The following is a 24,900-nucleotide window of genomic DNA, read 5'->3' on the forward strand; positions in this document are numbered from 1 at the left end:
GCTTTTCATTCTGGTAGAGCCCAGTTCTTGTTTCCTGTGTTATCTGGCAGTCATTCACTTTACTCCAATTCAGCCAGTGGGGGGCGCCCTTTCTGGCTCCCTTCATGAGACGTACTCTTAATACACTGAAGATTCTTACTTATGACCAAATACTTTGAAACTCAGATATATCAAATTTCTCTCTGCTTAAGTCATAACAGTACTATAAAATTATGGAAGCTTTCTGGAATGTCTTAAGGTATAAACTCAGGTGGAAATTTACCAGTGGTCAAGATTCTACCACTAGAAGGGGCAATTTTAAAGAACAGTATCCTAATTCTTATATTAATTTTGAAATACCACACCTTTTATTTCTTAGTGTATGTGTCCTAGTTGCTGTTTAAAAATCACATAATGCATGTGAAACTAAATTCTCATTAAAAATGTTAAAATCCATCTTGACTAGCTCTCTTCCTGTTAACCCTCTTACTCTTATTTGTTCTCTAGACTTAACTACTTTTAATGGTTTACTGTTAACTTTTTACCTCCATATCTATATACACATTAAAATATTTGATTTTTTTGCTTTTGACAAATGGGATTATTGATATTTTGCAATTTGCAGAATTTGGGGATCTTTGTCAGTAGTTAGGAACTTAACTCATTCTTTGTAACTATTGCATAATGTTCCAAAGGGTGAATGTGTCATGTTTTAATCTCTTTAATGCCTATTTCTCTGACATCCTTATGCCAAAATTGGTTGATAACCTGCAAGTATTCTGAGAATGGAAACCATATGAAGTAAGGTTCAGAGGACCCGTTATTTATCTTACAGTCTTACAAATTATGTTAGTTTGTGCTTGTGTTTTCTTTTTTTTTTTTAAGATTTTATTTATTTGACAGAGAGTGACACAGCAAGAGAGGGAACACAAGCAGGGGGAGTGGGAGAGGGAGAAGCAGGCTTCCTGCGGAGCAGGTAGCCCGATGTGGGGCTTGATCCCAGGACCCTGGGATCATGACCCGAGCTGAAAGCAGACGCTTAACAACTGAGCCACCCAGGCGCCCCTGTGCTTGTTTTCTTAAGATAGAATTTCCTTCAGGTTTTCTAGTAGTAATCAAGTCTTGCACTTTTTACGTTAAAGCTTTTTTTTTTTTTAAACACAGAAGATGTATATATTTGGAATGTTTAATTTAGTGTTGCTTAAAATAACAGAATGATGAATAATATTCCCAGCATTTAATGTTCAGCATAGATGCAGGTAGGCAATAGCACCTCACACTCAGCTAACATACTGGTGTGAATGTATTATCCATATAATGGCATATTAAGGAATTGTAATTTGAGCATAAGATATAACTAGCTGGGCCATGTCTATTTGACCTGTGTGGGGAGCCCAACGGGAGTCTTATTGGCATAAAAGAATGATTTTTCTGATGAGATGTTCTGTGCCCTGTGCACAGAAGTATGAAATTCCATTAAAGGAAGCTGTTGGAGAGAAATAAAATGGCTGATCTCATGTACGAGTAGGTAGGACTTAACTCATCCATGTGAAACAACTCAGCTCATTGGGAAACACTGCATGGGCTTAGAGATCCTGCATTAGCATCTAGGAGTGTAAGTACTTTCATGAGCACCAAGCACAGTTCTAAGCACATCACATTAACTGAACCCCCCCTGAGCATCACTAACAAGTAGGTTGTTACCCCCACATTGCATCCTACAGACAAGTACGTTGCTTGATGTCACAGTAGGAAGTGGCAGGTTTGTGCCACACTGCCTTCTTGATTAAGTGAAGAATATGTGGGGGAATATGGCTGTTACAAAAATAAAAGGAGCAATTAGGAGTGATCAAAGGGATATCCGCCTAATCTGAATGTTCTCAATTTACAGTGCCCCATTAACATGATAAAAAGGGCACTCTTTAAACAGGCTTCCCTCTATCATAACTTCTAATCAGTTTATATTTATTAAAGACCTTATGAGAAGCTTACCATCAGTAGTCAGATTAATTTCACCTTTTTGAAATACAAGTAAACTAGGATAAAAGAACTGTGCCCTAATCCTACTTAATCCTAGTTCTGAGATAGCATAAACTGGCATTTTTTTTTTAAGCTGGCATTTTTAGATAAGCCACTATATTATGTGGATAGCCATATATATATATTTTTTTTTTATTTTTTAAAGATTTTATTTATTTGAGAGAATGAGAGCGAGCACATGAGAGGAAGGAGGGTCAGAGGGAGAAGCAGACTCCCTGCTGAGCAGGGAGCCCGATGTGGGACTCGATCCAGGGACTCCAGGATCATGACCTGAGCCGAAGGCAGTTGCTTAACCAACTGAGCCACCCAGGCGCCCGCCATATACATATTTTAAAGATTTATTTTATTTTTTAAATTTTTTTTTAAAAATAGAAACATCACTTTTACTGACAAGTTAGGGCCACAACAGACAGCTTCCAGAACAGAAATAAGACAGTCCCAAGACAATGGAGTGTAAAATTGGAGCAGACAGGTTAATACTCTTCACCCTCATCCTCTCCCTCAGCACTATCCGCTCCAACCTCCTCATAATCCTTCTCAAGGGCAGCCATGTCTTCACGGGCCTCAGAAAACTCCTTCCTCCATGCCCTCCCCCACATACCAGTGAACAAAGGCATGCTTGGCATACATCAGGTCAAACTTGTGGTCCAGGCGAGCCCAGGCCTCAGCGATGGCTGTGGTGTTGCTCAGCATGCACACAGCTTGCTGTACTTTGGCCAGGTCTCCACCAGGCACCACAGTGAGAGGCTGGTAGTTAATGCCCACTTTGAAGCCAGTGGGGCACCAGTCCACAAACTGGATGGTACACTTGGTCTTGATGGTGGCAATGGCAGCATTGACATCTTTGGGAACCACGTCGCCACAGTACAACAGGCAGCAAGCCATGTATTTACCATGCTGAGGGTCACATTTCACCATCTGGTTGGCTGACTCAAAGCCTGCATTGGTGATCTCTGCTACAGTCAGCTGTCCATGGTAGCTTTCTCAGCAGAGATTAAGGGGGTGTCGGTGGCCAGAGGGAAGTGGATGCGGGGATAGGGCACCAGGTTGGTCTGGAATTCTGTCAGATCAACATGCGGGGCTCCATCAAATCTGAGGGAAGCAGTGATGGAGGACACAATTTGACCTATCAGCCTATTTAGATTAGTGTAGGTTGGGCATTCAATATTGAGGTTTCTACGACAGATGTCATAGATGGCCTCATTGTCTACCATGAAGGCACAGAGTGCTCCAGGGTGTGTGGGTAGTGAGGATAGAGTTGTAGGGCTCAACTACAGCTGTGGAAACCTGGGGGCTGAGTAAATGGAGAGCTCCAGCTTGGACTTCTTGCAGAGAAGACATTCCATCAGCAGGGAGGTGAACCCGGAACCAGTCCCCCCTCCAAAGCTGTGGAAAACCAAGAAGCCCTGAAGACCTGTGCACTCGTCAGCCAGCTTCCGAATGCAGTCCAAGACAAGGTCAATGATCTCCTTGCCGATGGTGTAGTGCCCTTGGGCGTAGTTGTTGGCAGCGTCCTCCTTGCCAGTGATGAGCTGCTCAGGGTGGAAGAGCTGCCAATAGGTGCTGGTGTGAACTTCATTAATGACCGTGGGTTCCAGCTCTGCAAACACGGCCGTGGGCACATGCTTGCCAGCGCCAGTCTCACTGAAGAAGGTTTTGAAGGAATCATCTCCTCCCCCGATGGTCTTGTCACTTGGCATCTGGCCATCGGGCTGGATGCCGTGTTCCAGGCAATAGAGCTCCCGGCAGGCATTACCGATCTGGACACCAGCCTGGCCCACGTGGATGGAGATGCACTCACGCATGACTGAGACTTATAGGGTTCCTCGGGGCTGGAGGAGGCGAGGGGACGGTGACAAGGATCTCCCGCTGACAGACTACCAAGGAGTCCGGGGGAGAAGTAAGAGCTAAAGATTTATTTTAGAAAATGAGCATGAGGGCGCCTGGGTGGCTCAGATGGTTAAGCGTCTGCCTTCGGCTCAGGTCATGATCCCAGAGTCCTGGGATCAAGTCCCGCATCAGGCTCCCTGCTCCTTGGGAGCCTGCTTCTCCCTCTGCCTCTCTCTCTCTCTGTCTCTCATGAATAAATAAATAAAATCTTTAAAAAAAAAAAAAGAAAATGAGCATGAGCTGGGGAAGGAGCGGAGGGGGAGGGAGAGGGGAGGGGAAAGAATGTTAAGCAGACTCCCGAGCTGATCCCAGAGACCGACACAGGGCTTAATCCCATGACCCTGAGATCATGACCTGAGCCAACACGAAGAGCTGGATGCTTAACCCACTGAGCCACCCAGGTGCCCCTGTGGGTAGCTATTTGTTTTGTTTTTTTTTTTAAGATTTTATTTGAGGGGCACCTGGGTGGCTCAGTCAGTTAAATGTCTGTCTTTGGCTCGGGTCATGATCCCAAGGTCCTGGGATCGAGCCCCACGTCGGGCTCCCTGCTCTGCAGGAAGCCTGCTTCTCCCTCTCCCACTCCCCCTGCTTGTGTTCCCTCTCTCGCTGTGTCTCTCTCTGTCAAAACAGATAAATAAAATCTTTAAAAAAAAAGATTTTATTTGAGAGTGAGAGAAAGAGAACACACAAGCAGGGGAGAGGGGTAGAGGGAGAAGCAGATTCCCCGCCAAGTAGGGAGCCCGATGTGGGACTCTATCCCAGGACCCCGGGATCATGACCCCAGCCGAAGGCAGACCTTAACCAACTGAGCCACCCAGGCATCCTCTTTTTTTTTAAAAAAGATTTTATTTATTTATTTGAGAGAGAGAGAGTGAGAGGGAGCACAAGCAGGGGTAATGGCAGAGTGAGAGGGAGAAGCAGGCTTCCCCACTAAGCATTAGGGAACCCAACGCAGGTCTTGATCCCGATGCGGGTCTTGATCCCAGGACCCCAAGATCATGACCCAAGCCAAAGGCAGACGCCCAACTGACTGAGCCACCCAGGTGCCCCAGGGATATTGTTTTAAACTGTGCATGTATTACTTTCATAAACTTAAAGTGAAAAAAAAAATCCATTCAGATTCAAATCTAGCCTGTCTCCACCCCCATGCATCCCGGGGTCCTGGGATCAAGTCCCACATGGGGCTCCTTGCTTAGCGGGGAGCCTGCTTCTCCTTCTATCCCCCCCTCCTCTCTCTTTGACAAATAAAATCTTTAAAAAAAACTTAAAAAAAACCCCAATATTCCTGAAAGATTTATGATGGCATCAACATTCCATAGCCTTTTCCTCCCTCCTTTCCTCAGTCACATAGCTGCTATTTGTACCTGACATATAGGTACATATAGCAGGTAAATTTAAACTAGCACCAAATTCCTTATTTTGCAGATTTACAGTGGATTCTCTTCATAAGGTTGTTAGAATAGATAGCATGTTACACGGCATTTTCCTCAAGGTGATGAACATGCCTGATACTTGTGGATAAAATCTGGTGCACAGATTCTTTGTAGCCCTTCCAGTCAGCTTGAATCTGTGCTGCCATTTTGATTTGCTTTGACCAATAGAATGCAGCGGAATGACGTGTCGCTTCTGAGCTTCAGCTCCTGGAGGCCTTGCCTCTTCTCTCATGCTCTTTCTGAACACTGTCACAGGTTTGTAAACAAGCTTTAGGGTGAGACCCAGTAGATAGAGTGACTGCTGGAAAAAGGCCTGGGCCCGGGCTCCCAGCTGGAGCTCCTGATGTAGAGTGAACTCTGCAAGTGCATGTCCCTGTAGAGCAGAAGAGTCCCTGAGCTGAGCCTAGATTAAACTGCCAAACTAAGGAATGGGAGCAAATAAATGCTTGTGTAAAGCCACTTAGTTTTGGTTTGTCACTTAGTTTGTTACCCAGCAATAGATAAGGATACAAACCTAATAATGTCCTCAATCTGGTTAATAAAAAAGCATTTCTGGGGCGCCTGGGTGGCTCAGTCGGTTAAGCGTCTGCCTTCGGCTCGGGTCATGATCCCACATCGGGCTCCCTGCTCAGCGGGGAGTGTGCTTCTCCCTCTCCCTCTACCTGCCGCTCCCCCTGCTTGTGCTCTGTCAAATAAATAAAATCTTAAAAAAAAAAAAAAAGCATTTCCAATGAACAAATGAGCAACTACCTAGAAGTGACTTAACCCGTGCCTATTGGAGGAGTTAGCGGGTAAATGGGACCATTAAGCATAGTTTTCCTTTGTTGAACAGTCTCATCCAAGTTCCCATGCTGAAAATTTTCACATTTCTCAGAATTAGCTTTACATAATAGCTTTATTTGTTCAGTGAAAAAGACATTTTCTTTAGCTAGTGTTTCAGCAAAATACATCTTTTATCTGGCATTTTAGAGAAAAGTAGTCCCATTTCTCTAATTTTCCTTCCTGTTGTGTAATCATGGAGTTTTAAAGTCAAAGATGGGAAGAAAAAAACTTCTTTTAAGCCTGATGTTAAATGCTGAGAAAAACTGGAGATAATAGAAAGTTTTTAGTTGGGCAACCAGGATTCCCTTTTAGTGAAAGTAAGATGTAAAAATGAACAGGAACAGGATGAGTGCTAAACAAGTAGAAAAGGCAAGTCCATTTACACAAGTTCAGGACCAGATCAATTTGGTATTCGAAGCTATTTGATTTGTGAATAGAGTTCTTCTGTTCTAATACAGTTCTAATTCTATGTCACTAGTAGAGTCAGGACTTAAAAATCAGTTTCTTTTCTGTGGTAATTTAGTGGTATAATTCTTTGGATGTTTGCATTCCAGATTTCCTGTGTATTTAATTTACTATTTTCTTAATCAGAACTGTGGTTCAGGATCTCCACTCATGCTGTGATCTGTCCGTGGTACTTGGCAAAGCTCACTAGCACTGTGGAAAGATTCCCAGCCAGCCACGAAAGCGCAGTTGATTTAAAGCTATCTGAGATGGTAAGAGAGCAAGGAAATCACACTGGGACACTTGACGTTTGTTCAGCATTGCTGAAGTAAGACAGCAAGAGAATAATAGCACATCACACACACACTCTGCCCTAGCCCTGAGAAATACTCTTCTCACAGTAGAATTGTGCATAGTAGAGTTCAAAGGAAGCCAGAAAGAACTAACATGGCAGTTACAGAGTTTCCATGGAAATTGTGTCATTGCCTTCGGAGGTCTTCAAAGTGGCCTTTCTGAGATAACATGTTTCCCCCTTGAGGTTGAAAAGTTCTCTCCTTTAGACTTATGATGCGTTCCCATATATAGGGGACATACCGTGTAGTGGTTAGAAACCTGGGTGCTATCGGATGGGACTGTTCTGTATCTTAATTGTGGTGGTCGGTACACAGACATATCTATATTGAAATCCATAGAACTGTATAATGAAAGGGAAAAAAGTCAGTTTCCCTGCATAATTAAACCCACAGGGGTGCTGCACCTAGACTGCTTGGGTTTGTTTGAATCACAGCTCCATTGTTCATTAGTTGTGTGACCCTGGGCAAATTACTTGTGCCTTAGTTTTCCCATCTGTAAATGCAGGTAATAATAGTATCTCCTGCATGGAGTTTGCTGTAGGGATTCAGCTAATATATGTAAAACACTTAAAACAGTGCCTGGCTCATTGTATGTGCTATATAAGAGATAGCTATTATTATTATAATGTAAAGGAATAAAAAGATGTATGGGCTATCATATGATCATAGCAACCATGAACAGTCTAAAATACAACTACCATGAGGTGGTGCCCTTATGCAGGAAAGGAAGAAACCCTAAAAGAATGCAAATGCTACTAAGCAAAAAAAAAAAAATTTTTTTTAAATGCACATGTGTGTGTGCATGTGTGCCCTGTTGGAGGGTAGGGGCAGAGAGAGAGTGAAAGAGAATCCTAAGCAGGCTCCACACCCACCCAGTGCGGAGCCTAGTTCGGTGCTCCAACTCACAACCCTGAGATCATGACCTGAGCCGAAATCAAGAGTCAGATGCTTAACCGACTGAGCCTGAGGTGCCCCTCTACTAAGGAAATTTAAGTCTGCTCTGTTGCTATTTTCCAGGGAAGGCAAAACCCAACCAATCAAACAAGAAAATCCCCTCATTCTCCTAATTCATTCAATTATGCATTGAATGCCTGTTATTTTCCAGGGACTTACTGAAAAGTTAGAAAGGATCTTGGCAGTCTTTCACTTCCCAGATCACCTGATGATGTGTTCTCCAGTGCATGTGTATCTTTGTGTGTGTGTGTGTGTGGTCTGGCTTTTCAGATTTACCACAGCAAATGGCTAGAAGTACTGATAATGTCTACGACTAAGCATCGTATCTATGGCATCTACCAGTGAGAATATTAAGACCAAAGAAATTCTTCCACTAGGTTGATTACCTACAAGGTAAATTCTGAGAATTATTTGGGAGAGAAAAGGAAGCTTTTGAAAAACAGGAACCTGGGGGTCCAAGCCGTGGGTTTTTTAAGGATGCTCTAGACAGACTTAGGAATATTCAGATCATGAATCTCTTGTACAAAATGAGAGAATAACAATGCTCTTCGACATGAAGGGAAAAACGAGGCATCATTCCTATATGGTGTTCAATTAATCTTGAACCGTTCCCCTATCACTACAGCAGGACATTAATGGGACAGACAACATGACACAGAGACATTAAGAGCAGGCAGAGGTGCTCTCTATTCGATTCACATGAGTGTGAGGTCTTGTTTTTAATGTTTAAGCATTACTCTTTGACAGTTGAGAAAACAATCCCCCTGGGAGGAGGAAAGCAGCCAAGAGAAAATGGAACAGTCTGAGAAAGAATGGAAATGATTCTATTGCTCCACAAGGCAGAGCCAAGTGGGAGGGAAGCCAGGATAAATGATCAGAGGCTGTCTACGAACCAGCTCGCCCCAGCTTGGGCGCTGGGTGCCTACTCAGTGAAGCAATAACAGCTCTACCATGGCTGGCACAGCGGGAGCTCCAAGTTAGTCATCTGCAGGAAACTGGCCTTGATCTCCATTTTGTAAGCAGTGTCTGAACGATCCAGAAACGCAAGCCCACAGGATTGCATCTGGGCTCTACTTCTCCTTGGTTGTCATGGGAAGTGAGCGTTGCAAGTAACATCAACAAATTTAGACTTTGGGGGAACTACACAGTAAAGTTATTATTATTTTTTTAATATTTTATTTATTTATTTGACAGAGATAGCGAGAGAGGGAACACAAGCAGGGGGAGTGGGAGAGGGAGAAGCAGGCTTCCCACGGAGCAGGGAGCCCGATGCGGGACTTGATCCCAGGACCCTGGGATCATGACCTGAGCTGAAGGCAGATGTTTAACCGACTGAGCCACCCAGGCGCCCCCACAGTAAAGTTCTAATGGCCATTTATGGTGATTAAAAATTCAAAATGTGTTAAACTGTTCCGGGACCTTGGAAGGAAATGCTGCTGTTTCAAGAAGGGGAGGAGATAAGGTGTAACTTAAAAAAAAACAACTTTGAGTTTAATGTTACATAGAAGTCAAAAACCTTTGATGGCACATATTTTACTTCCTTTAGGTGTCAGGAATACAAAAGAGGTGACATGCTGAACGTCACACAGCTGCAGAAATTGTAAATGATCTAGTATAAACTTGCTTAATTGTTTTCTAGCCCCTCGAAACCATCTCTGTTTTGTGGAAAAGTGAGTGGGCTGTCCGGACACTTTGCCATTAATCTCCCCTCGTTACTTATTCCTGCATAATTACTGATTCAAGGGAGCTCTTCATACTTAGATTACTAGATTAAGAAGTATCATTAAGCTGACTAATGCTTAGAAACCAACACAGTAACAACTTTCTTAAAGTTACATCCACTGTGGAGCAGTTGAATATACCAGCAGTGATCCTGGGCTGCATGAGGTTGGCAGAATATGGAGTAAGTTAACACGGATCCTAGCAGAAGTCCTCGACTATCTAGGCACGGGGCATCATTTTTGTCTGCGGTATTGGAACCACTCTCCCTGGCTTTCCTGCCTGTTTTTGCTGAGAATTATACAAGTACTGAGAAAAATCTAATGTCTTTCCCTCCTGTTATAGGTGAGAAAATGAAGACCTGAAGACATTAACTAATATAACCAGGGAAACTAAACTTGCCGAGTAAACTGTACTGTTTGAAACTTCTAGCAAGGTACACTGGAACATCTGCTTCAGTCAAGCTTTATAAAACAAAACCATTGAATTTTAGAGTTAAAGGAGATCTGAGAGTCTAAATTAAGAACATTGAAAAACTGGATCTTTGTTAGTCAGGAGGCCTAAAAGCTTAGAGACAGACGATAAGGAGGAATGCTTTGCTTTCTAAAATATTCAGAAGTTATCGGGGTAATGACAGCAGCATCAGTTCGTAGGTTCTATATTTTTATACAAATGCCAGGTTTTTAACTTGTAAAATTAATGGTATTTCCTTTTTTCCAAAATAAAAACAACTAGAAATTGATTTTCTCAATTTGGGAAGCTACCGCCCTCTAGAGGGTGGGCTTGGAAATGTAAGAGGTACTTTTTTTTTTTCTTAAAGATTTTTATTTTTGAGAACGAGCGAGCACAAACCCCGGGAGAGGAGCAGAGGGAGAAACAGACTCCCTGCTGAACAGAGAGAGCCCGATGCAGGACTCGATCCCAGGACCCTGGGATCATGACCTGAGCCCCAGGTAGACCTTTAACTGACTGAGCCACCCAGGTGCCTGAGAGGTGCTTTTTCTTTGTCACAATGACTAATGGGGCAGGGGGAGCTGTTACTGACTGGCATTTACTATCTGGGGATGAGGGATGCTGGCATACTGAAATGCAGTTTTACACATAAAGAGCTCCTTTCCCCAAGATGCCAATAGTATTTTCTTTGAAACATGATGAAAGCGAGATCTAGTTTTTACAGGTTGCATCTTAAAATGCTAACCATTTATTCTAAGCTGTCTTAGTGAGATGGGGGCTGGGGGATACCCATTGACTGAGAACATAGGTGTGTTTATTAATTTTATGGTAAACCTTAGTCTACAGGAAATGCATGGATCTGACTGCATTTCAGTCCAGCTAATCCCACTAGCATTCATCTCAACATTGGGATCTGGGACTTGACTTGCCAATTGTTCACTGTACACAGCTACAGTGCTACTTACTCAGCTAGGAATAAAAGGCAGACATCTGACCGATGGAATGTTACACAGTATATACAGGCAGATGTTGATAAAATGGTTGTAAGTGCTCTGATAACTGCAGAATAGGCTTTGGATGCCACAAAGATATAACCTGAATCTTTTCTTAAGATTTTCAGGTAGGATTATGTAAGGTATCTACTTGATTCTCCAGTGTTCATTCTCCCCTAAGTAATAAAAACCCCAAATGGTCTCCATTTCCCCCAACATCTTTCAGCTCTGTTGTGGGTGGGTGTGACCATTGTGACTTGACCAATGGATGGTATGGAATGTGTGCAATTTCCAACCTTTTCGCCGCCTTTGAAATAGGGAAACTGTGTGTTCTTACTCACTTTCCCTCTTGCCACTTGCTGGGAAGGGTTGACAACCTGAGCAACCACCTTAGACCTAGAGAGGAAGCCACGGAGTGTTCCACCAGTTGGATACTTGGATGACTATACGGAGCAGAGGAACCTATTCACTTCTATCTTACTTAAGCCAATATATTTTGGACAAATTCATTTTTTGCCATTTTTTCATATGCCAACTGTTGTGTTGCTCTCTCAATCAGGCTGCAAATAAGAAATGACATCTGGTCTTTTTTTTTTTAAGTTTATTTATTTTTTTGTAATCTCTATCCCCAACATGGGGCTCAAACTCATGACCCTGAGATCAAGAGTTGAATGCTTCTCTGACTGAGCCAGCTTGGTGCCCCAACAACTGTTTTTGTTTTTTTTTTTTAAGATTTTATTTATTTATTTTACAGAGAGAGACATAGCAAGAGAGGGAACACAAGCAGGGGGAATGGGAGAGGGAGAAGCAGGCTTCCCGCTGAGCAGGGAGCCCGATGTGGGGCTCGATCCCAGGACCCTGGGATCATGACCTTAGCCGAAGGCAGACGCTTAACGACGGAGCCACCCAGGTGCCCCCAACTGGTCTTAATAAATAAGTAGTGCGAGAAACCTGAATGTGGCTGAACTCCTTTTTAGGTCTATTTGGGTCACAAATATATACATATACATACCTTACAAAAAAATAACTTGTATTTACAAATTCAATACATTACAAACAGGCACAGTCTTGGGTGGTTTAAAAAGGGTGGGAGCAAAGAGAGCTTTATTATAGTTATATTTAATACAATTCAATGTATGTAGTTATGTCTAATATAGTTAATATTCAGTGTGAACAAGATCAACTTCACCTATTTATTTTTTCTTCTTCTGCAGATTGTACACAAGGGAAGGAGGCTTCTTGGTTTTATAGGCCACACTTCTCTTGAGACGCTCTCCTTTGATGTTAACAATATGTGGCAAGAGAGGGGGCCGGACTGTCAGAACCGTTCCTTGAGGTGTGTAGCCTCGGAGATGCAGTGTGTCCTTACACTGAGGTGTTACTGCAACCCAACCTATGCAGGCATGCGACAGAACACAAAATGGTGTTAGCAACCATCTTACTACAAACACTAAGCTCAAGCTCAAAATGGAGCACCAAAGGAGGCTACTGCTCTTTTTTGCCTTTTTTTTTTTTTAAAGGATTTTATTTATTTGACAGAGAGCGAGCACAAGCAGGGGGAGTGGCAGGAAGAGGGAGAGGGAGAAGCAGGCTTCCCGCCAAGCAGGGAGCCTGATGCAGGGCTCGATCCCAGGACCCTGGGATCATGACCTGAGCTGAAGGCAGACGCTTAATGACTGAGCCACCCAAGTGTCCCTCTTTTGCTCTAGTTTTATTTATTTTATTTTATTTTATTTTTTTTAAAGATTTTATTTATTTATTTGAGAGAGAGAATGAGATAGAGAGATCATGAGGGTCAGAGGGAGAAGCAGACTCCCTGCTGAGCAGGGAGCCCGATGCGGGACTCGATCCCGGGACTCCAGGATCATGACCTGAGCCGAAGGCAGTCGCTTAACCAACTGAGCCACCCAGGCGCCCCTCTTTTGCTCTAGTTTTAAAGAAAGCATGCAATGCATTTGTGAAAAGGTACAAATTTATTTTTACAGTAGGTTGCATTTAATGAATAAACTAGTACATATTTCCTAAAATCCTCAGTTTATGTCAGTTAAATGCACATTTCTATAAAAATATACTGTAAGTCAGTAAGGGTACTTTATTCACCTTTTAAAAAGTGCCTGGGGGGCGCCTGGGTGGCTCAGTCGGTTGGGCGTCTGCCTTTGGCTCAGGTCGTGATCTCAGGGTCCTGGGATCGAGTCCCGCATCGGGCTCTCTGCTTTGCGGGGAGCCTGTTTCTCCCTCTCCTACTCCCCGTGCTCTTCTGTCAAATAAATAAAATCTTAAAAAAAAAAAAAAAAAGTGCCTGGTGTAAAATTACCTGCAGAGGAAAACTTGATGTCAGCCACTGCTTCAGATTCCCCAAGTCCTTCTTTTAATGTAATGTCTTCACCAACAAGAGGAGGAAATCCTGCCATTCGTTCTTCTCCACCCATTGGAACCTGCCATTGAGATAAATATTCTCAGCTACTGAAAACCCCAAATCACTTCTAGTTCAAATGAAAAGCATGGGAGAGCTCTGTAGGGAGATGAAGCCTATAGAGATCCCAGTGACAAAATCTGCATGTGAGCATGCGTCTGGTGGTAACCTCCTGATAGCATCATCTTGTTTTATTAGTTTACACTATTTTTACAGCCCTCCATTAAGCTTTACAGAGTAATGTTTGGCAATTACGGTAACATCCTTCAAAATACCTTAGTTCTCATAGGCCTGGCTGGCCTCAAAGATTAATCCCTCCCTGCCTCATTACAAGTGAAGCGTACATGTACAATGGGTAAGGTTCAGCTTCTGCTTACAGATATGTCCATGAATGGGAAGTAACTGGGTAATTACTAATAGATCTGTGTTTAACATGAGGGACACAAGATAGATGTTACAGTATGGTCCCTGCGCCCACAGGGGTCAGAAGGTGGAGATAACATGTAGACAAATTACAAGGTAAGAAGTGTGATGGGAAGCGTCTATTAAGTACTATGGTTGTGGAGGAAGAAGTAATGAACGTGTTTTGGTCGAGGAAAACATTAAGGAAGAAGCAGTATCTGAGCAGCATTTTGAGAAATAGGTTAAAGTTACTTACTGGAATGGTATTCTGGGTTAGCATATGTATAGACACAAAAACCGGAAAAAGGATGAGGTCAGGGAACTGCAGTTGAACTGTAGAGGGTACATTAAGTCTGTGTATGAGTGTGCATTAGTGATGAGGCTATCAGTTTGGACTTCTCAGTAATGTGGAACTACCAAGGAATTAGAAGCAGGAAAAAGAATAGAGATAGGAATAAAAAAATACTGTGGCCTGCTTTGTATTTTTGAAAGATCTCTGTAGTGCAGGGTGTCTTAACTTTGGCACTATTGACATTTTAGGCTGAATAATTCTTTGGGGGTGGGGTGGGGAGGCTGTCCTGTGCATTGTAGAATTTTTAGCAGCATCCCCGGCATCTACTCAGTATCCACCAAGTTGTGAAAAACAAAAATGTCTTCAGTCGTTGTCAGATGGCCCCTGGGGGCAAAAGTCAACCCTGGTTGAGAAGCACTGCTGTAGTGGCCATGGAGGTATATTTGGGGTGGAGGTGGGAGGAGGGCAAAAGCTGGAAGCTAAGAAAATACTTCAGGATCTCAAAAACAGCCTACTGACATCAGATTACAGCCTGAATTGGGAGGCTGGATTCAGTGATAATTAGGAGGCAGGGCTGACTTTCATTTGGGAGGTAAGAAAACCAGGAGGCAAGAATGAGTCTCAGAGTAGCCCCCAAAACACGTTTCTGTTACGGTGGGAGAGAAGGCTGGGACTGTTGCTTTGGAAAGTATCAGTGATGTCCACTCTGAAAACTACACAGATGAGTGGGGGTAGAGAACCACAGAGTTCATTTTTATGAGAGCCATATTAAACAAACTCAGGAAGTTTTCTTTCCTGTAAGTCTCCAGCTGTATTTCAACTCATGTATTATGTTTTGCCTAAAAAGTGAGCAAATGTAACAGGACAACCAAAGGCTTTTTAAGTGTAGAAAAATCAACAGATCCTATATTGCTGATTGCCTTTATATGCTCACCCACCCTGCAAATCCTACAAGTCTCTGGAATATTCACTTTAGGGCAATTATTTCAATAGAGTTTTAATTTCAGTCTGGCTTTCTTAGGAAATACAGAAAGAAAAAAGCATTTACTTCTCAAGTTAGGTTTATCTTTAGCCTCTTTGAAGGGCAGGTGTATATTTTGGGTTTTGGCTTATATTCAGTTGCATAAGCATTAATTAATACTGAATCACCTCTGCTGGATGCACCTGGTATTTTTGTGGATGTGTTCCATCATCATCATCATCATCACCACAAACACTTACATAGCACTTACAGCAGTGCCCTGGAACTCAGTCCTCGCCACAACCTCGTGATGTAGGTATGACACACAGTCACACAGCTTTGTGAAGTGGTGGAAAAGAGCATTTGCACAGTCTGGCTGTGGCGATCTTAAACATTGTACAGACACTGTACATTAACCGTGTGTATGCAATGCCTTATTAAGCTGAAAACAGTTCTCACACAGTATTTGGTGAACTTAGAACAATTTCAGTGACACAGTAAGGACCAAACAGGGACTGCAGAGGACGGGACATGAGGAGCACGAGAAGTATTGACTGTAAAAGAAGGAATAAGCACGACACTGAGTTTTGTTTTGTTTTTTAAAGATGAAACTGTAGCATACTTACAGGGGGAAGGAAGGAACTAGTAGAGCAGAAGTAAAAAGCCAGGATAATCTGTAAGTGTCTGGGAGTTAGAACCTGGGAGGAGAGCTTTTCCACTCGGACCAGGACTTCTCAGCCTTGGCCTTATGGACATTTTGGACCAGATAATTCTTCGTTGTGAGGGTCTGTCTTGTGCACAGCAGGATGTTCAGCATTATCCCTGGCCTCTGTCCACTGGACGCCAGTAACGCCCCCAGCTGTGAGGAAACGTGTGCCTTCTCTTCGCTCAGCATTAATCCAATACAACTTTCTGCAATGATGACTGCTGGGCAGTTGGAAAGTAGCTAGTGCAACTGAAAAGCTAAATTTTCGATTGTATTTAAATTGAAATAGCCACTCGTGGCTACGGTATTGGCCAGTGTAGTTCAGAGAAAACACAAGTCTGTAGCTATTCTAGATCAGTCCAAACAACATCCCTTTTCTTATAGGGTCCATTTTACTTTATAGCCCAAATCCTCAAGCAGAACAGGGAAGGAGAGAGCTAGCTGATCATATAACAAAAATGGTATGTCCAACAAAGGCTTCCTTAGCAGGGCTGCGGGACTGTCACAGTGTAGGTTAACCCAACTGTGCGATCTTCCAAGTGTGCTGCCTCACCTTGAGTAATGTATGACCTGCATGCTTCTGATACATAGTATCTGCCCTGTCAGAGGAAGTAATATGCACAGGGAGGAGGTTGGAAGCCACAACTGTAAACCAAGCCGACTGATTTCCCTTAAGAAAGGAAGAAAATAAGTTATTTTACAGACTGAAAAACTTGCAAAACCAACATATCACAAATTACAATCAATTACCATCCCCCTCAAAAAAAACCAAGCTCCCTTTATAAGTAAATGGAAATGTAAATAAATATAATTAAAGGAAAAACATAAGAAGGGGTGCCTGGGTGGCTCAGTCGGTTAAAGCGGCTGACTCTTGATCTCAGGGTCATGAGTTCAAGCCCTGTGTTGGGCTCCACACTGGGCGTGAAGCCTACTTAAAAGAAAAAAGAAAAAAAGTATATATATGGGAATATAAGTAAAAGGAAATGCTTTAATTGTGCCAGTATAAAGTTAGGTTTAACATTCTGTGGGCTTTAATGAAACATATAAGGGTTTTAAGTGTGTAAGGCTAAATTGCCAAAAAATTATGAGAAAACACAAAACCCAAGAAATATGCTATAGCAATGGCCTGCAAGTTACATTTACTGTTGCTAGATACATCCATGTTACATTTCCTTTTTCTCCTCACTTTGAGAAAACAGGGAGCAATTCTATAAATACTCTAAAATCACCAGAATGATGCTATGTAAATGAATATCAAACAAAAAAGTACATATGTAATGTATATGTATCTTGGAATATAAACAGGCGTGGGAGGGGCGCCTGGCTGCCTCGGTCAGTGGAGCATGTGACTCTTGATCAGGAGTTGTGAGTTCAAGCTCCACGCTGGGTGTAGAGATGACTTAAAAATAAAAACTTAAAAAGTGTGGGATTTATTTAATGCACACTAACCCTGTACCTAAAGGTTGGACCTATTTTTTTTTAACCTATGATTTCCATGTGAAACAATACCACAGGATAGGGGCAGTATCTTTTCCTCATGCCAAGCTGTATGGGGCATTCAATATCCTAATGAAGATCTAGCTTTTGAGACCTACTACTTGTTTTTCCTCCCCATTTCTTTTTCCCAAGTTTTCATTATGGACAATTTCAAACAAACAAACAAAAAAGTATCAACTTCCTACACAGTCATGAACTAGTTATCAACAATTTGCCAATCTTCTTCATATATCTGCATCCTTAAAGTAATCCTAAGTCATTTTTTAACAGTACAGACTTGCCTTACCTGCAGAAAATCTAGGCGGCCTATGGCACCCAAAAACAGAACCATTCCTGGTTTAAGCACGAAAGTTCTTGGAACAATGGAATGTGTTGGCAAAACAATATTTACTTCTTTTTCTGTTAGAAGGTTTAAAATCTGTAAAGCGGAGGGCAGATATTTTAGAGAATTACTTTTATTGAAGATATGATATATTGTGATTTACCTTTAAGGTAAAAAGTGATAGGGACGCCTGGGTGGCTCCGTCATTAAGCGTCTGCCTTTGGCTCGGGTCATGATCTCAGGGTACTGGGATCGAGTCCCACACTGGGCTCCCTGCTCAGCGGGAAGTCTGCTTCTCCCTCTCCCACTCCCCCTGCTTGTGTTTCCTCTCTCTCTGTCCCTTCTCTGTCAAATAAATAAATAAAATCTTAAAAAAAAGTGATAATTTTTTTCCAGACTTCAAAATAAACCAAAGTATGTCAGAATTTGCTGCATATAAAATTGCTACGTTCTGTCTAAATCAATCAATTTATGGATGGCTCTACTCTTGTTTCACAACTTAATACTGAGCAAAACAACTTATATGGGAGTATAAGACTTTGTATGTCAGTAGCATCCCTCAAATGTCAAAATTGGTGTGAACTGAAAACAGTGATGTGTCAATCCCAAAACAGCACATACGTTCTCTCTACCAAGGCTTCTAGGGACCAGTAGTTCTCAGCTAAAGGTAAGGCAATATGCCAACTGCTAGCCCACTGGCAAGTATGCATGCATTAAATGCAAAATGGTCACCTCATTCTAGGAGCAGTTATAGAGCTTTGAAGAACCCTTTTCTGAAGTCTGGTCTTCAGTTTTCTTATGTCCCCCAAACACTCAGCAAAAAACGAGAGAGAAAGTTATGAATCCTCTGGCTTCTAAGGATGAAGAGTTCCTAAAGAGACTAGAGAAAATAGAAAAGGCAAGCCAGGAAGCACAAGATTCTGGTAGGATTTAAGGAATCAAAATATTAAAAAAAAGAAATATTATGGGACATCCGACTGGCTCAGCTGGTAGAGCATGTGACTCTTGATCTCAGGGTTCTGAATTTGAGCCCCACACCGGGTGTAGAGATTACTTAAAAAAATTTTTTTTAAAAAAAGAAGTATTAGAGAAGGTAAAAAAGTGGATTAAAAAACTTTTATGAACTTGATTCTTAAGAAAAATAACAAGGAGGGGTGCTTGGGTGGCTTAGTCGGTTAAGCATCTGACTTGGTTTCAGCTCAGGTCATGATCTCAGGGTTGTGGGATCGAGTCCCACATTGGGCTCTGCGCTGAGATTCTTTCCCTCTCCCTCTGCCTCCCCCCCGCCCCCCCCCGCTTTCTCTCTTCTCAAATAAATAAAATCTTAAAAACAACAAAAAAAAGAAAAATAACAAGGAAATAGAGAATACGTGAAACCTAGAAAGCTTCACAAGAAAATATATAACAAGGGGATACAAGTACTTTCCTCAGCATTTGTGTTTTAAAAAGCACATTAAAAGCCACCTGCAGTAGAAGCCTTTTAACCCCTTTTAGCAGAGACCCTAATTTATTTCTCAACAGAGTTCCTTGATGTGGTTTGGGAAAACACTGGTTTAAGGCATCTAATAAATGTATCATTAAACTGACACAGAAACAAACTGCCAGAGCCCTTTTAGATCTAAAAACTTAGGGTCTCATTTTGCTGGCTACAATATTTAGCAAATTCTTGCTTTTCTGACTATTTGACAAGAAGGTACAGATGACTAAAGTAACTGCTATCCTTGACTTGATTCTAAAAGGGAAGAATAAGTTGGTGAATGGTGAAGTTCAAGTGCTGGAACATTATTAGAAAGCAGTCCAGTTACTCTGAAGCTACGGACTGCTAAGGAAGAGACAGGACACAAGCAATTATTCCAGGAGCGCAAAAAAAGTTAAAAATATCTATATGATTCTATGACATGAGACACTAAATAGAGTATAATTCTGAGACTGAAACTAAGTGATCCAGATAAGGCAAAGAGTGAAAAGAAGCTAAGACACCACTGTTGTTTAATAGGCATATACAGACATAATTAGGCAAATCAGGAACTTGCGTCAGTAACCAGATTCAAAGGAAACTGATTAATGGATCTGTTGTAAGGCTGTATCCTGGATGCATTCTTCAGTCAATCCGTGACTTGGATGATAACCAAAATTGCAAATGAATAAAAAGTTGTGAAATTTAATGAGTGTGTAGGATATGGGCTTAATTTAATGATATAAAAGAAAGTTGCCCAGAAGATTGTAATTGGAGTAAAAAGACATATAAGGGCAAGACAGGTGGAGTTAATCTTATTCTAAGTTGTGCTCATCAGAGGGCACTTACACAAGAAATTTAGTTCTTAGTGTCATATATATTTTTAAAGATTTTATTTATTTGAGAGGGGGAGAGAGAGCGCGAGAGCACACACAAGCAGTGGGGAGGGGCAGAGGAAGAGAGAGAAGCAGACTCCCCGCTAAGCAGGGAGCCCGATGCGGGGCTAGATCCCAGGACCCTGGGATCATGACCTGAGCTGAAGGCAGATGCTTAACCGACTGAGCCACCCAGCTGCCCTTTAGTGTCGTATTTTAAGGACGAAAACAAATTAAGAAAATATTCTGAAAAGAGGCCTGAGTTGATGAAAAGCCTCTCAGAGAGAACAGCTGCAAGAAACAAAGAGAAATCATCTGGATTATGTCAGCACAGTAAATGTTCAATGTTTGTTGGATGAACTAATGAAAGAGTAGAGTGAGGAAGAGATAGGATATTAAACTTAAAATAGTTCAAAGTCTAGCAAGGGAAAGAGGCATTATGTTCATTCCATAGGACCATTTGGAGGAACAATGGGTACAAGTTACAGGGAGACTGTTCAGCTCCACACAAACAGCAGGTCAAAGGCCAGATGGGTTACCATGGGAGACAAGGGGACACTGCTTCAGCTGATGGTGAGTCACTCCTTATTTCAGTTCAAGCTGGATGGATATGTTTAGAGGGAATTCAAGTATAGAATAGGTGGCTGGACTGCAGCGATAGTTGTTTTCTTCCAGCCTCAAAATCTAGGATTTTATAAATGTCTCCCAACGAAGGTAACCACCACACTAACACAAAGAGGTTGTGGGCAGTGAAGCCTACCAAACAGAACACAGATCTTGATGGCACATAGCTCACCCTGAACTGCCTCTATGAATGAATCAGAACTGAGTCTAAAGTGAAAGGATACGCCTTTCCTGTGTTCTGCCAATGAAGATGGCACTCGTGCAACTGAAAGTTAATAGTTCCAAAAGACATCAAATACATACACAATTTTCTTTTGTAATTCCAGGGGTGTCATGAAACCAGTGGGCATCTTTCACATCTTGCGGGGTCAATTCTACTCGTTTGGTGGATTTATCTGCAACCATAACAGGTTCATTTTCCATGTCAAAGGCAAGTGCATCAGCATCAAACTCAAAGGCAGCTTCATCTTTCCGTTCTTCTGAATACAAGAATGTTCTTCTAACTCTTCCTAGAACAAGTTATATTTAAGCTATTAGTCACTCCTTTGAAACTTTTGATTCCAGACAGATAATTCTTATTCTCCTCACTTGCCTCAAAAACAAGTTATTGAGACTAACTATGGTGTCCGGAAGCAAGACTACAATACCTTTGCCCTTTTTTTCAAAGGCAGTGGAGGTCAGACTCTTGCAATGGTCAAATATGTCGCTAGCTGGGTACACTGGGCAAGGGGCTGGGTGGTTGGGGAAAAAGTGCTGGCAACCAAACTGTTTTCAGTGAAGGAAGGTTGAAAAAAGATACCAAGGAGAGAGAGGGACAATCTAATATAAAGCTACGGCATGGAGTCCACAACTTGTGCTCATCTGCAAGGACAGGGTGCTGTTTCTCAGTGAAAATGCTTCCACCCCGACAATGGCTAGGTGGACAGTTTTGCAGGTTTCCCCTCCTGGATTTCTCCAAGTATCTACTGTTTCAGTTTTCTTAGCACAATGAACTCTGGGTTTCCAAACAGCAGCCTTGCCTCTCAAGGGCCTCTTTGTTCCAGAACAAGGAGAGTAGTCTCTCCCCACAAAAACTGGCTAGCCCTAGACAGCTGTATTTCAGGTTCAACAAAAAATTTTAGCATAGCCCCAACGAGAGTTCTCCTATAGAAGATGCTTACCTACTACGTAACCATGCTTTTTCAAGAGATTAAGTTGATTTTGTTCTTGCTGACTAAGATCTTCTTCAGCTTCAGCTGCAGTTTTTTTAAGCCTTTTTTGTCTTTCAAACATCCTGTAAGGTGTTGGGTTGCAAATAGGAAACTTCAAAAGGTTTAATGTAGTACCTGAAATACCAAAGAGTAAATATGTTCTTATAAACATTGTACAAGAAAAGGGAATACGGGGAGGAAAACTAACATGTTTTCTTTTAAAGATTTTTAATTTATTATTTAGAGAGAGAGAGAGAGAGAGAGGATGAGCAGAGGCAGAGAAGCAGACTCCCTGCTGAGCAGGGGACCAGATGCGGGACTCGATCCCAGGACCCTGGGATCATGACCTGAGCCGAAGGCAGACGCTTAACAGACTGAGCCACCCAGGTGCCCCGGAAAACTAACATTTTTGAGGAGCTACACTGACTTGGGTACTGCGATTTACTTCACTTAACCTTCATGACAACCCTCTACAAGATCATTCTTATTTTATAGATGAGGAAACAGGCTCAGAGATTGGCCCACAGGCTCAACCTGGATTTGAATCCCAAATCTGCAGACCTGCTTTCTTTCCATTTTCACTGTACTACCATTCAGCATAAAAGCACTTCTGTGTATAATTTAACCAAAGTCCTGGACAGAGAAGAAGAGCTTATCAAAGTTAAACACTGGTTTCAAAGGAACAAATGAGGCAGTTTTGCCAACTGTTAAATACCAACATGGTCACAGAAGGACCCATTTTGCAATTACAAAGTTTCTTAAAACCAAAGCCTGGGTAGCTCAGTGGGTTAAGCGTCTGCCTTCAGCTCAGGTCATGATCCCAGGCTCCTGGGATGGAGTCCCGAATCTGGCTCCTTGCTCAGCAGGGAGCCTGCTTCTCCCTCTACCTGCTGCTCCCCCTGCTTGTGCTCTCTCTCTGACAAATAAATAAATAAAGGGGCGCCTGGGTGGCTCAGTCGGTTAAGCGTCTGCCTTCGGCTCAGGTCATGATCCCAGTGTCCTGGGATCGAGTCCCGCGTCGGGCTCCCTGCTCATCGGGGAGTCTGCTTCTCCCTCTCCCTCTGCCTGCCACTCTGCCTACTTGTGCTCTCTATCCCTCTGTTAAATAAATAAATAAAATTTTTAAAAAAACAAATAAATAAAATCTTAAAAAACAAAACCCACAAAGTTGACTTTTTTTCTCAAAGCCACAAATCATATAGCATTAGTGAATTATTCAAATGCTAAATGTGTATAGTATACTGATCTTATGAATAAACTTAAGATATGAAGAGTAAGACTGAGGGGTGGAAGTTTAGAAAGTAAAAGAAGGAAAAAAAGAAAGTAAAAAGAACGACTTTCCAGAGAAACATACAAAGAAGTAAAGCTCCCAGGGAAACCTCCAAGAGAGCAGGAACTCTTGCTTTGTTTCCTAGTTCATCTACAGTGCCTAAAGAACAGTGACTGGAACATAGAAGTGCTCCATATATATGCCCATGAGAAAATGACTCTATCATGTACTAAATTTCCAAGAACTAGGCTGACACAAAAGAGAGGTGTGACCAAAGTACGGAGAGAATTTTTAAACGGAAGACTCCAGACAGCCCCTGGTGGACATTAAGGAAGGATATACGAGGTGCCTGGGCTGCAACCAGACTTTCAGCATCTCAGAAAAGGAAGGAAGCGGGACTCCTAAGGCTCACCAGGCCAAGGGGAGATGGTGGCTCTGTCGATAGCCTCAGCGCCCTTGGCGATGCAGTAGTCGGATTCTAGGAGCGTGTTGAAGAGAGTGGACTTGCCAGCGTTGGTGGCGCCAACCAGGTACACGTCGCCGCGGTAACGCCAGGAGCGCTGAAGCGCTGTGATCAATTCTTCCACCCCATAGCCAGTCTTGGCGCTAATGAGCCGTACATCCCTGAGCACCGTGCGAGTCCTAGCGGAAGGAATCGAATTCTCCCTCCCGTCTTGCTGCGGGTCCTCACCGGCGTGTTGTGGTCCTCGGTGGCCAGAGGGCCGCGGGAGCCCTGCGCGGGTACAGTCGTCCCACAGTCGCTCCCGGAGCCGCTGCAGGTAGCCGGGCGCGTCCCGGGGCAGCAGGTCCACCTTGTTCCCCAGCACGATCAGCTGCCTGGGGCCCACCAGCGCGGGCAGGTCGGGCAGCAGGGCGTCGGGCAGATCGAGCAGGTCCACCATGTAGAGCACCAGGGCGGGCCCCGGGCGACGCAGCGCGGCGCTCACCAGCTCCAGATACTGCTCGCGGCTCATCTGCACGCGCAGGGCGCGCCGGTAGTGCACCAGCAGCCAGCAGCGCTGGCACACAGTTCGCGCCAGCCCGCCGTCAGTCTGCGCCGCTGCGCTGAGGAACTTCTCGCGGGGCAGGTAGCCGGGCACGCCGGGGTCCTGGCAGTGCAGCTCCGCTCCGCAGCCCGAGCAGTTCAGGCCGCTGGGCGGCACCGTCGGGTCCGGGTGTCCCACGATCGGGTGTAGCCGGCTCCTGGCCCGTACCTTCTGCTGCTGCCGCTCTTCCCGCCGCTGCTGCTTCTGTCGCTCCTCCTCCTCCTGCCGCTGCTGCAGCTCTCGCAGCTGCTTTTCGAGGATCGGTGCAGGCTCGGGCTCCGAGACGTACTCGGGGAACAGAAAATGCTCCTCCATGTCAGTCCTCCCTTCGTAACCCCCAGTCGCCGTTGAGCCGTGGGAAAGCCTATGTCCCAGGCCCGATGGGTGCTGGGAGGAGGAGGCGACCGCACATCTCTCGAGAAGCGGCTCCCGAGGGACATGGCACGCTACGGCGGGAACTGATCCCCGTAGGAAGGGCCACAGCAGCTGGCGGGTGAGGCGTGAAGGCAGCATGGAGAACGCTACCCCTGGTATGGCGGGGGCGGAGTCACAAGCGCGCAGGCGCACTGGGATCCGGGATGCGCGTTAAACCTGACTTAAACCCGGGACTACTGGTGGGCTGTCATTTATCGGAAAGCGCACTTCGGCTTCTTTCGCGTCTAATTCTGTGAGTTCTCGCGATGAAGGATCTGAGGCCGGAGAACCCATTCAAAGCTACGTCAAAAGCATCGGCGACCTAGGCTGAGCTGGGTGGGCGGGAGAGGCTA

The 24,900-nt window shown here is 43.6% G+C and overlaps 1 protein-coding gene and 1 pseudogene across 1 annotated transcript; both read right to left on the reverse strand.

The window, feature by feature from the left end:
- Positions 1-2,405: 2,405 nt before the first annotated feature.
- LOC118530674 (tubulin alpha-1C chain pseudogene) lies at positions 2,406-4,111 on the reverse strand (annotated as a pseudogene).
- A 6,748-nt stretch (positions 4,112-10,859) lies between these two features.
- On the reverse strand, positions 10,860-24,794 carry NOA1 (nitric oxide associated 1). Its single transcript, XM_036084279.2, has 7 exons — positions 23,500-24,794; positions 21,788-21,952; positions 20,931-21,136; positions 17,637-17,768; positions 16,407-16,523; positions 13,394-13,514; positions 10,860-12,472 (listed from the first exon to the last, which is right to left on the reverse strand). The coding sequence occupies exons 1-7, from the start codon at positions 24,644-24,646 to the stop codon at positions 12,273-12,275; spliced, it is 2,088 nt and encodes a 695-aa protein (XP_035940172.2). The 5' UTR covers positions 24,647-24,794; the 3' UTR covers positions 10,860-12,272.
- Between the last annotated feature and the right edge of the window lie 106 nt (positions 24,795-24,900).

This window comes from Halichoerus grypus, chromosome 3 (genome assembly GCF_964656455.1).
Source record: "Halichoerus grypus chromosome 3, mHalGry1.hap1.1, whole genome shotgun sequence".
NCBI classification, from domain to species: Eukaryota; Metazoa; Chordata; class Mammalia; order Carnivora; family Phocidae; genus Halichoerus; species Halichoerus grypus.

Coding starts and splice junctions, on each gene's coding strand:
- NOA1 (XM_036084279.2), bottom strand. CDS start 24,646: ATGCTGCCTTCACGCCTCACCCGCCAGCTGCTGTGGCCCTTCCTACGG. Junction 17,769..20,930: donor GAATTACAAAAGAAAATTGT/GTATGTATTTGA, acceptor TCCGCTTTACAG/ATTTTAAACCTTCTAACAGA. Junction 13,515..16,406: donor CAGGTCATACATTACTCAAG/GTGAGGCAGCAC, acceptor TCTCAATGGCAG/GTTCCAATGGGTGGAGAAGA.